Below are 12,453 nucleotides of genomic sequence, written 5' to 3' on the forward strand. Positions count from 1 at the left end.
AGCTGAGAGAGAAGTTGAAAGAGAAGATAGGATTGGAGATAGAAGGTGAACCGAACGACGAATGGTTTCATACTGAAGGAAAAAAGGGTCATTGGTGTTAACCGTGTTTGGATCCAAAGGGGTGAGGTTGAAGTCAATTTGACTTACCTGATGAGGGAAAGAAGAACAAAAGCGAGAGATGATGTTTGACTCAGCGAGAGAGACTATGGGTTTGGGAATGATGAGAGTAACTTTGCAGCCATAACGGAGGAACACTGAGGCTAGTCTGAGACATGGGTTGAGGTGACCCATGCCAGCACTTGAGAGGAAAGCCACATGAACAGCAGCTTCAGGAACAGACATTCTTTGTTGTGTTGGATCTCACAAGAGTTGCTGTTGTGTTCTGAGATCAAGGGAGAGAAAAAGATAGAGTTTTTTTTTGGGTACTGCTGAAAATCTATTGCATTGTCTTATTTAGATTTGTCCAAGGAAAAAGTGAAGTAATGAATACAAGAAAGGAACATAAAGACAGAAAAATAAGTAATTTGCTTAATTATTAATTCTATTTATTATTTTTAATAGTACATTAATTTGTTATATTTTAATTATAGAAAAAACACGCAATTGAAAAAATATAATATTATGGAGTTTATTTGTAACTTTTGACGTGTTTTTAATGAAATTGTAAAGAATGTTGGCATATCTGCATTCCAAACTTTACGCCGAACATCTTTCGACCCACACTCTCACCGTCTGTCTACAAACTTTTTATTTATGTTATTAACATTCCAAAATTTTTTTATAACTATTTCACATTCTTCTCCGTTATTTTTTACTTTTTTTGTTTTTATAAATAAAAAAGTTATTATTATTTTACTTTTTTAATGTCAAACATTCTATGTGAGTATCAAATAATGTCAAACAATTTATTTTTTAAATATTTTGACTTAAATGTTTATTCCATTCTACTTTAATAAGTAAATTTTTATTTTGTATCCGATTTAAAAAATAAGACATTGAAATCTTATGTTATAAAAAATTGTATGAAAGTTGACAGTAAGGGTAGGGTGGTAATTTCATATTGATCGTAGCTGTTATATCACTATTACGGCATTTACAAAGAGATTTAGAGAAAGATGAGGCGAAAAATATTGAAAGCAATTGATTAACGAGCTAAAAAAATGCAATTGATTAAGCATTAAGGAAGTGAGAGGAGATTATGGAAAACAGAAGGAGCACTAATGAACGTTATATAGTAGTTGGATGTTCACATATCAAAAGACAGGCAGTATGAAAGGATCACCTCGAGGTGGTTAACGTATGAAAGAGAGATATGATTTTGAATAGTGCTGACAAAAGTTATAGTTAATTAATTATTACATAATAATTATTTAAATAAAATAAAATAAAATTTATTTATTTAAATTTTGATAATTTGTTTTAATATATTTTAAATTAAATTACATTTTTTAAAAATTTCATTTTATATTAGATTATTTTTAAAAATTTACTTTTTAAGTATATTATATATCAACCTCACTATTCATAAATTTCATAAACTTTCTTTTCATTTTTTTTCACACTTTTCACTATTTTTTTTCCTAATTTAAACAATCTTAACTTTTTATTATTATTTTTTTTCTTCTAATTTTTCAAATCTACTCTCTATTCCAAAAGCACTCCAAAAAATAGTCATTAAATATCTTAAAGAGAGTGAGATGCTATTATAAAAGTTTTTCACAAAGAAAATAAATGTATTCATCATTATTTAACTAGGTGATTATCAATAGACTTAAGTTTTTTTGGTTTGATAGTTAAGATATGGATTTTAAATCTAATTTAATTCTACAAAACTAACTTATAAAATAAGGTTCACATTCACTTATATACTATAAACTTATTTTTATGTCTAATTGATGTGAGATCTTTAACACACATCTCTCATGTTAAAGTCTATATATCTCAAACGTAAGACTAAATATTAATAAATGATTCGACATCAATTCGATATCAAATGAAACAATATGTCAATAGAAAAACAAATCTCGTTAAAATACTCTTTAGAATAAATATATCAAAAGTATGAGAGATTTTCTTTTTAACAATTTGTGAGTGAGTAAAGAGGAGAATTGTGGGATACTATTTCAACAATACGAAGATATAAAATAATTTTTTTATCATACTATCCCTAGTATCTCCACGGTTAATCAATTTCATCACTTTTTGTTATCAGTTTTCTTCCCCATGTAATTTGTTCCCCTCCCCCACACTATATATGTTCATATCATATAATAATAATATTATATAATAATAATATTAAATACTGATAGTAATATTATATAATAGTAATATTTAATATTCTTATTATTATTAATATAATAGTAATAATAATATTAAATAATAATAATAATATACTAATTTTAATTATAAAACAATTATCTTATATTTTAACTTTTTCTTTTAAATATTTATGAAAAAATATATCCAAAGAATTTATAAAATTTATATTTCTCTATTTTACTATAATCTACATATTTCTTCTCTATTTTAATTATTTATTAATTTTTTTAATTCTATTATTTCAAATAATTTTTTATCAAAAAATATTATTCATAAGTATTATTTTATATTAATATTATCATTAGAGACAATTTGATATTCTTCATTATATATCTATTAAAATATATATTTTTAATCTAACTTTCATAAACTTTACTTTTAAATATACTTTTAATCATTTCTATTTAAAAAACAACACATAATTTACTCTCAAATCCATTTACTTTCTCTCCCTCAAATCATCCTCCTCAAATAAACACATCCTAAATATTTACTTTTAAGTTCTTAATATATTCTATATTTTTTCATCTTATTTTATGATGCAAATGAGTGAACTTTAAAGTTGTAACCTACGGTATTAAAGTACTATAACGCCTAACGTGATTAGAAAACACAGCTTAGACTTTGTAAAACTTTTTTCTTTTTTCTTTGGCTTTTTTTTTTCAAAAGTTTAGGATCATGAAAAAGTTATAGCTTTCATGATTTACAATTTTCTTCTTTAAATTTATTTATTTAATTTATATATTTTCATAAAAGAACTCATAATAGATTTTAAATTTTAATTATTTTTACTTTTACTTTTAAATTAAGGAATTGATCAGTATGATCGAAAATAAATTTAAAAAATAAATGAGTAATATTATTTCTAAAATTTTTTGTATTAAAATTTTATATAAAGATGGTTAATCATTTTTAATAGTGTATTTTTTTTTCTCGACTTCTAATTTCCTAATAATTTAACCTTGATCTCTCCTAATTCGTAAATAGACATATTTATTAGAATACTTGTGTCGCTGTTGAGTAATAAATATTTTATTTGGGCTGCTATAAAACAACATTTGAGAAATAAAAACGTGAATATAGAATCTAAAATTATATAATTACACGTGAATAATTAAGAATAACAACCTGTTAATTAACTGCAACATCAAACTTTAATAACAGTTTTGCTTCTCTTTCTTAACACAATTCGTTTTATCAGCAGTATCTTTCCTCTCTACTTTTACTGTGCAAACAGTTAACATATTTAAAAACTCCATTACTCATAAAGTACTCAATAAACCCCTCTCTCTTTCTCTTCTTAATCATTGTTATATATTATGAAGGTATTAAAAACAAAGATGTTATACTTAATTTATAAAATTAACTTGTAAAATAAGATTTATATTTATTTATGTATTATGAAATTATTTTATTTTCAGTTATTATGAGATTTTCAACCTGTTTATTTTGAACATTTTTTGTTTTTTAGAAAAGAAATATTTTTTTAATAATTTTTTTATAATTATTTATATAATATTTTATGAATAGTCTGTTTTAAATTTATCAATTAATAAAATAATGATATGTAATTTATTATAAAAAAAATATTTTAAATATACCAATTAATAAAATAATAATAAGTAATTTATTATAAAAAAAATTGTTAGAAAAAGTCGTCAGATTCTTCTAAAAATCACCTCCCAACGTGATCTTGTGGTTTATTAGGTAAAACCATTCTCAGCTATAACACTCATTTCAACCTAGGATTGATCTTCTAGAAGTCAGAAACAAGAGTTGTCTGTTTCTGCAACTGATAAAAAGGGAATGCAGATCATCATTTTCTTGTATCAAATCTCTTCCTCGCATTTTACTGAGTATCTTTCGTTGATGTAAAAAGAAAATGTTGATAAGTGTGAAAAATAGATGTTTTTACACTTATAAATGATCTTAATCTTGTAATTATTTATGTTTTTACTCAGTGAAAAGTTATAATAGGAAGTAGATTATTACGTAAATTATTGTTCAGGAAAAAATTGTACAAAGTGGAAGCTGTGAGCCAATTCTCGCAGAGCGCAAGCAAATTCGCAGAGCCAGCAAAATTAATTCGCATAGCGTACACACATATGTGCGCTGAGCGAATAATGAAAATTAAAAAAAGGGCAGTATTTTGAAAATTCACATAGTGCATCAGAGACTGTGCGCTTAGCGAATTACAGCAGTTGAGTGTATAATTAAAACTAATTCGCACAACGAATACACTCTTGTGCGCTGAGCGAATTAAAATAATTAACTGCTCTTTAAAGACATGACAGAGAGGCAGAAACGGGATCTTCTAACATTCCAAAAATACATAACTGCTCTGGATACCAAGAGAAGACCATCAGAAGACTCTCTAAAGACATCAAGACTGCACATAATGCAAGGAATTGCTGAAATGAGTACGTTTGTGATGTCTAAGATATGCTAAATTTCTGTTCGTTGGAATTGATTGTAATGGCTGACACTTGATGTAATTTTTCCTGTTCAATATAAGTTCTGTTCATATGCTTTTCTTGTTTTACTTGTGATTATACGGAAGTATAATATATTTAATATATTCAAATTGTACTGGGAAGTAAATTTGAGTATGAACGTAAGAAAAGCAACAAGAAGGAACGAAGCTAGGAATGATTTCAATTCTTCTGGTCATTTATAAACAACAGATCTTAATGCAAAGGTTATGTTTAGTTACTTAAGGAATTAATAATTGAGCATAATTCTTTAGAACTTGTTTTAAGGGATTAAACCAAGATACTGTGATGTTAATGTTTGAACACAAATTATATTGTTCAGAAAAGTTACTGTAATGGTAGCCATGAAGTCAATTCCAACTAAGCTTTCTTCCATCTTTAATTTTCAAATTTTAATATTCGGTTAATTTCTTACTTTCAGTTCACTGAATCAGATTCTAATTTGTTGTCAAATTGATTTTGATAAATACTATTAAATTGAATAACGTAACACAAATTCCCTTGGGAGAACGATACTCTTAACTTTATCATTGTATTACTTGTAACGATTTGGTATACTTGCCAAAAAGTTATCAAAATGTGGTTTAAGCAAAATTAGCAGTATGACTAATACATTGCAACTTAAGAAATGGAAAAATCTAGTAATTCAATCAAAGTAAAGTTTAGAAAAACAGTGTCATGTAAAAGAAATTATTTTTAGTCAATAAAATATTATCATCATAACTAGTTATTGTGAAAGTTAAAACAAGATTGTGAGAAACGGATGTAAAAAACTTTAGACTCAGTGATTTTTACTGATAAAAGTTGCAGCACTTAGAATCTGTTGAATTACGGGTTTTCTGCAAAAAGTTGGAGTTCTGGGTTAGGAAACAAAATATTTGATTATTGATTGTGCAGCCTCTTTTTCTGCCCCCACCTGCCTAAATTTGAAGAAAAGAACAATGAACCTAAGGAAATAAAAAAAAAAAAAAAGGAGAAAAACGGGATGTTCATTAATCTCACAATACAGAGCTTTCTGATGCAAGCATTGTAACAGTGTGAATATCGAATTTTCATCAATTTCCAAACCCAACTCACTACTTTTTGTAACAAAGAAATAAAAAGCATTAAACACAAACACTGAACCTAATTGGAAATGTAACCACAGAATAAAACAACAAATTACTGTTTGAGTAGCTGTTTGCATACTATATCATGCAATTGAGATTGCGACTGTATTATTTTCTGACAGAATTTCAAATGCAGACTTAAACTTAATATTGTGAATAGGCAAAATAGTACTGAGTGTCAATGCTCAGTTGACTTGAGCCTTCCTCTTCCACTNCTCAGTTAATCTCTTAATAATAAGCTCACAACTTCCACCAACACCACAAGCCTTCCTTGCNGCCTCCTTCATTTCTCCAGCTTTGACCCTCAAAGACTCATTGCTCATCAGCTCTTTGATTCTCTTAGCAATCTCNTTCCCTTCCACCACCTTCTGTGTCCCCCACCCCCATTCCTCACCCAAAATCCCAACCCCACTCATCCTAACCACCTCTGCATTAAACTTCTGATCCGCACCCTGAGGCCATATCAGAATATTCACTCCTTCCCTTATACTCTCAGTTACCGAATTCCAACCTCCATGAGTCACAAATCCTCCAACTGCAGGGTGCCCCAGAATCTTTGTCTGCTCCACAAACTCCTTCACAACCACACCCTTCTCCCTCACCTTACTCATCAACTCACTCCCCACCACATCCTCCAAATCCTCCTTCTCTTCTCTGTCAACCCTCGTCAACTTAACCACCCACAGGAAACTATACCCACATTCTATTAACCCCAAAGCCATGTCTTTTATCTGCTCCCTCCTTGTCTCAGTTCTGTTCCCCAAGCTAACATACACCACCGACCCTTCAGCNCGTTCATTAAGCCACTCCAGTATCCAACTCATGCAACCCTTTTCACCTTCATCTACATTCTCAAACTCACACGTCATCAAGGGACCAATTCCATATACCGGGGGCAGCCCTCTAACCACTTTTCCTTCATTCAACGCTGCTAGTNCCTCTCCTTCCAGTTCCTCAAACGAGTTGATGAAAACCCCATGGTGCTTCTTGAGGTTGCGACCGTCCTCCATGATCATTCTCTGAAAGGAGTTGATACCTTCAAGAAGAAAAGGGGGAGGGACCGAGGATCTTGGTATTGGTAATGTGATACCCGGGATATGAATAGCATCACCAACTAACGTAGACGGGTGTGGTTGTGCAGCTGGATCGGAATCAGCAAGAACAGAAACGTATGCAAGGAAAGATAACATTCTAGCTGAGGAGGTGAAGTGAATGTAACTGGGACAAAACATTTTGTCAACGATGGGGAGTATAGGAGAAATTAAGAAAACATCGACAATGAAAGCTGAGAGAGAAGTTGAAAGAGAAGATAGGATTGGAGATAGAAGGTGAACCGAACGACGAATGGTTTCATACTGAAGGAAAAAAGGGTCATTGGCGGTGTTAACGGTGGTAGGATCCAAAGGGGTGATGTTGAAGTCAATTTGAGTTACCTGGTGAGGGAAAGAAGAACAAAGGCGAGAGATGAGGTTTGATTCAGCAAGAGTGACAGTGGGCTTGGGAATGATGAGAGTGACTTTACAACCATGGCGGAGGAACACTGAGGCTAGTCTGAGGCATGGGTTGAGGTGACCCATACCAGCACTTGTGAGGAAAGCCACATGAACTGCAGCTTCAGGAACATGCATTTTTTGGTGTGTTTGATCTCACAAGTGTATGGGGTCGCTGTTGTGTTGTGAGATGAAGAGAAAAAGATACATTTTTATTGGTACACTTCAAAATCTACTGCATGGTCTTATTTAAGATTTGTCCGGAAAAAGGATGGAAAACGAGAAAGAGAAAGAAAATAATTAATTTGGAATGTAGAGAAGAAAAGTAAAGAAAAATAAGATAATTGTTGAATTATTAATTGTATTTATTAGTTTAATATTGTATTTTATTTTTTTATATTTTGGTTCTAAAGAGATATACTCATAAATAATTGAGCTCAAATCACACGTAATAAACTATATGGTACTAAAATCTCATAAAAAAACTTATATTGATAATTAACTTAATATAATAATAACATAACTATAACAACAATTGCTTTGGGAAAGATTTGACAAGTCTTCAAGTTTAACTAATCGATTCAGTTATAGGTCAAGAATGGTGAAGTCAGTTTAAAGTGAACAGTTTGTGAAGAAACTTTAAATAATATTTCCATGAGACTTGAACAGTCTGTAATTTAGGTTAAGAATCTTTCCATGTGCACATTTTGTCAATAAACTTTAAATAATACCGGTATTTACACGCCAACACACGGTTCTTTTAAATAAATATAACATATTTATTATATTAATTATAGAAGTATAAGTATAATTTAAAAATTATATAAATTAGTTGATAAAAATTAAAAATATTATGATAGAACATAAAATAAATATCAATTTTATTTTAAATTAGTTTATCATTTATATATATATATATATTATTTAATTATTCACTTTATTTATATATAATTTTGTTAAAGACTAACAATTTTAATTGCATGAATAATTTAAATAAATTATGAATTAAATTAGAAACATTTGTATATAGAGAGAGAGAAATGATATTCATACGTATTATATAAAATGAATTAAAATTATTGAAACATAGTATTTTAAATACAATAATTTAAGTTAAATATAATTTTTATATATACTAAATGACAATTTTAGACATTACGAAAAATTATCTTAGCAATGAATCAAGGGACAATAAGAAACTATTCAAACATTGGTTTTAAATTAAATAAAAAAGAACATCAACATCGATTGCAAATGAATAGTCAAGAGAACTTAATAATAGAGTAGCTTACAAATCTATGAAAACATTACAAAACTTTTAATTAAGATCAAACAGCTTGCATTTCAATGTCTACCACCTCTAAGTTTCTAAGTCGAGAAAAATATGTCGGATACAAACCATCTATAATAGTCATTCCAAACTAGGATTGATTTTCTAGAAGTAAGAAACTGTTGAGTTGCCTTTCTGATATTGAAAATAGGTTTAATCATTTAAAACATTCTTATTTTTGTATGTTTTCTTAATTAGGTTCTTGTATTGTAAAATATATCAATTAGGTCTCTGATCGTAAAACATTGGATCAATTGAGGGTTTGTCGTTAATTTGGATGGACAACGTTAAAAATTTATGTGTGTGACAGAGTGACATTAAGAGGTTTTACTCACGTGACAGGTTATGATGAACTAGGTTGGATTTGTTTTATTTAGAAATTGAGGGTTTTCCATAACCAGAACTGACATTAGGGTTTTGCAGATTGAGGGAAAGACGCTCTCTTGCTTCTGCGGCGGCTGCATCTGGTTTCTTGGTCTTCCTTTTTGTAGGTCATGCGAGAGGAGATGGTAGTTGAGGAAGATGACAAACGTCGAGAAACACGATCTTGCCATTGTTGATGCGCCAGCAACTTAGATGTGATTTAGGGTTTCTTCGATTTGGGATTTTGTCTCCTCTTTGCAGGTTTGAATGCTCACGGAGGAGAAGATGTTATGGCTTTTGTTGTAGTTTTATGGATTTGGGTTTAGTTTGACTTTTCAGGTTGACGTTGCTGGTGAGTTGTGCTACTAGAGGCAAAGTAGTCACGACGTTGTGGCGGTTCGTGCAAAGGATGATGGTGTAAACTGGTCTCGATGGAAACGCGAAGGTGATTATGGAGGTCCGAAGATGCGAACATGACTTCTCGTAGGATGCAAACTTGAACTCAATCGCGATTGGGTTTTTGCTTGCAAGTACGACGAAGAAGCAAGCTTCCATGGTTGTGGGAGATTGATGATGGAGGTGCAGCGTCCATGGAATTTGGATGAGAATGAAGGCAAATACGCTTTGGCAGAGAGGCTTGCGTTTGACGGGATTTGGCGACGAAGATGGTTGCGCGTCATGGTGGCAATTTCGATGGAGGGTTAGGGTTGCTAGACGCTATGCGACGGTGGCTTGTGATTGCTGGTGTGCGTGATGCGTTGGAGAATTGAGGGTTTCCCCCAAGCGTGATAAATGACAATTGCGTATTGGTGCAACAGACTTCAATTTCTTACTCAAACACATCTTTCTAAAACCATAACCAAAATTCAATTTCTTACTCAAACACATCAAATAACTCTTGTTTTCATTAAAATGGAATAAAGGTACAACAACAGACGTACAAGACATCATTTCATTCTCATCATCATTGAAACTAAAACTATGTTTATTACACATAAAACACAAATCAAATTAACGGCAAGCCCTTAATATTTAAATAAAACAAATCCAACTCAGTTCACCATATTCTGTCAGTTAAGTAAAACTTGCTAATGTCACCCAGACACGCACGTCACTTTTTAATGTCGTCCACCCAAATTAACGGCAAATCCTCAATTGATCCATTTTTTCACAATCAGGGACCTAATTGAGAGACTCTACAATACGGGGACCTAATTGAGAAAATCCTACAAAAATAGAGATGTTTTAAATGATTAAACCTTGAAAATAAAGGGCATGCCAGAACTTCATTTTCTTGTATCACCTTCCTCTTCTCTAAAAACTTTAGAAAAACATCGTCATGTAAAATATATTATTTTTGTTGGAATACATAGTATCACATTCCTCTTCTCCACATCACGGGATGCTCTCCACTTTTCCGACGAGCTCAAGTTTTCCAACGAGCTGTTGTAGAGTTCATTTGTGAGATTAGGAACATCACCGGTCCTAAACTTTTTCAGCTAGCTTAACTCTCCATGATAAAATGACATAACATCACCGATCTTAAACTTTTTCGGCGAGCTCAACTCTCTATGATTCCCTATGGCTATTCACCTAATGCTGTTTTGGTGGCGGAGTTCGAAGAAATGAAAAAAAATAAAATGACACAGAGTGAGGAAGGAAGAGAAAGAAGATGAACCAAGTCGCGACATTTACCGACGAATTTATCAACGGTCACAAGCCTTAGATAATTACCAAAGTCCAAAATCTTTCAATAATTACCAAAGGACGAAAAATTCGTTAGTAATTACCAACGGATGAAAATTCCATTGGTAAAATTTACTAGTACCATTTTATCGATGATATGTTGACTATCGGTAATTACCGACAGATTTTATATATTACTGACGATTTATAACCATCGATAATATCAATCATTCCTATAGTTAATTTCATCGCTCCCAAATTATCATGAACAGTAAATTTAGCGTAAGCACCTAAGTTTTTACTTTTTCATTTACATGAAAGCTATGGAATAGTTATTGATTTTTGTTTCAACGTGTCAGTAACAAATCCATTTATTTGAGCCCTGGACAGATTTTATAAAAGAATGAGATACTCTCTCTTCAAATAATGATACCATCAAGTTTTGAGACAGTAAAAATTTGAAAAAACAAAACTACGTTCGGATATTTTAAAAGCTGCAATGTTAGGAAATAAGCATTTTATTCTGATTTTTTGGCTTCCGTTAAGTTCATCTGGATGTGTAATTATAATATGGGTTAAATATGTTTTTATTTCCTGTAATTTGAGGCAATTTTGGTTTTAGTCTATTTTCAAACTATGGTATAATTTAGTCCTTCAACTTTAGAAAATTCTGATTTTAGTCTTTTCTACCAAATTTTTTTAACTTTATTTGTTGTTTCAAACATGTTTTATTATAGCATTTGGATTGTTTATATTGTTTGACACATTTTTACCTTAATGTTAACTGAGAAACGCATTTGAAACAACAACAAATAAAGTTAAAAAAATTTGGTAAAAAGGATTAAAACCAGAGTTTTCTAAAGTTGAAAGACTAAATTGTACCATAGTTTGAAAATAGACTAAAACCAAAATCGCCTCAAAGTATAGAGACTAAAAACATATTCAACCCTTATAATATTTATATAATTAGTTCAATTTTTACACTGTTACTTTATAAAAAAATAAAAAATACACTGTTTAATAAGTGTAGTCTAAAAAAATGTTTTTACGTTCTTTCTCTCTCTTTTCAGTGGAGTTTTCTCATGCAAACATGGTAACAGTGAAGGAGAAGATATTTTAACAATTTTTTTAACAATTTTTTAATAATAAGAGTGATTTATTTAAATTTTATATTATTTTAAACATATCAATCATAACTTATCACGTATATATTATATTTTCGTGATGAACTAGTTGTTATAAAAAGTGTTGCTAAAAAAAAGGAAAAAAGTATTGTTAAAATAAGATTTTGATAATGGAAATATCAGATTTTGGTAAATTTCCAAACCCAACTGCAATATTTTTGTAACAAAGAAATAAAAAGCATTAAACACAAACAGTCAACCAAATTTGGAAAACGTAACCACAAATTACAGTTTGAGTAGATGTCTGCATACTATTTCACGCCATTGAGATTACTACTGTGTTATTTTCTTAAAGAAATTCAAAAGCAGACTTAAAACTGAGTGACAATGCTCAGTTGACTTGAGCCTTCCTCTTCCACTCCTCAGTTAATCTCTTAATAATAAGCTCACAACTTCCACCAACACCACAAGCCTTCCTTGCTGCCTCCTTCATTTCTCCAGCTTTGATCCTCAAAGACTCATTGCTCATCATCTCTTTGA

At 30.5% G+C, this 12,453-nt stretch overlaps 2 protein-coding genes across 3 annotated transcripts in view; both read right to left on the reverse strand.

Moving 5' to 3' along the window:
* The window catches only part of LOC106772373 (UDP-glycosyltransferase 708D1-like), a 31,369-nt gene that overhangs the window by 1,347 nt on the left and 17,569 nt on the right, over positions 1–12,453 (reverse strand). The window contains exons 2-3 of one of the 2 annotated variants that reach the window (XM_022784213.1): positions 12,320–12,445; positions 6,066–6,120 (exon numbers count right to left, since the gene is read on the reverse strand). In XM_022784213.1, coding sequence (XP_022639934.1) covers positions 6,106–6,120; positions 12,320–12,445 — 141 coding nt within the window. In that variant the 3' untranslated portion in view covers positions 6,066–6,105. Of the gene's footprint in view, positions 1–6,065; positions 6,121–12,319; positions 12,446–12,453 lie in introns of those variants that run through there. The other variant, XM_014658753.2, reaches the window with a different exon arrangement.
* Positions 6,073–7,638, reverse strand: LOC106757078 (UDP-glycosyltransferase 708D1-like). Its single transcript, XM_014639666.2, has one exon. It carries the CDS (start codon positions 7,546–7,548, stop codon positions 6,106–6,108), a length of 1,443 nt encoding a protein of 480 aa, XP_014495152.1. The 5' UTR covers positions 7,549–7,638; the 3' UTR covers positions 6,073–6,105.

This window comes from Vigna radiata, chromosome 1 (genome assembly GCF_000741045.1).
Source record: "Vigna radiata var. radiata cultivar VC1973A chromosome 1, Vradiata_ver6, whole genome shotgun sequence".
Classification (NCBI taxonomy): domain Eukaryota; kingdom Viridiplantae; phylum Streptophyta; class Magnoliopsida; order Fabales; family Fabaceae; genus Vigna; species Vigna radiata.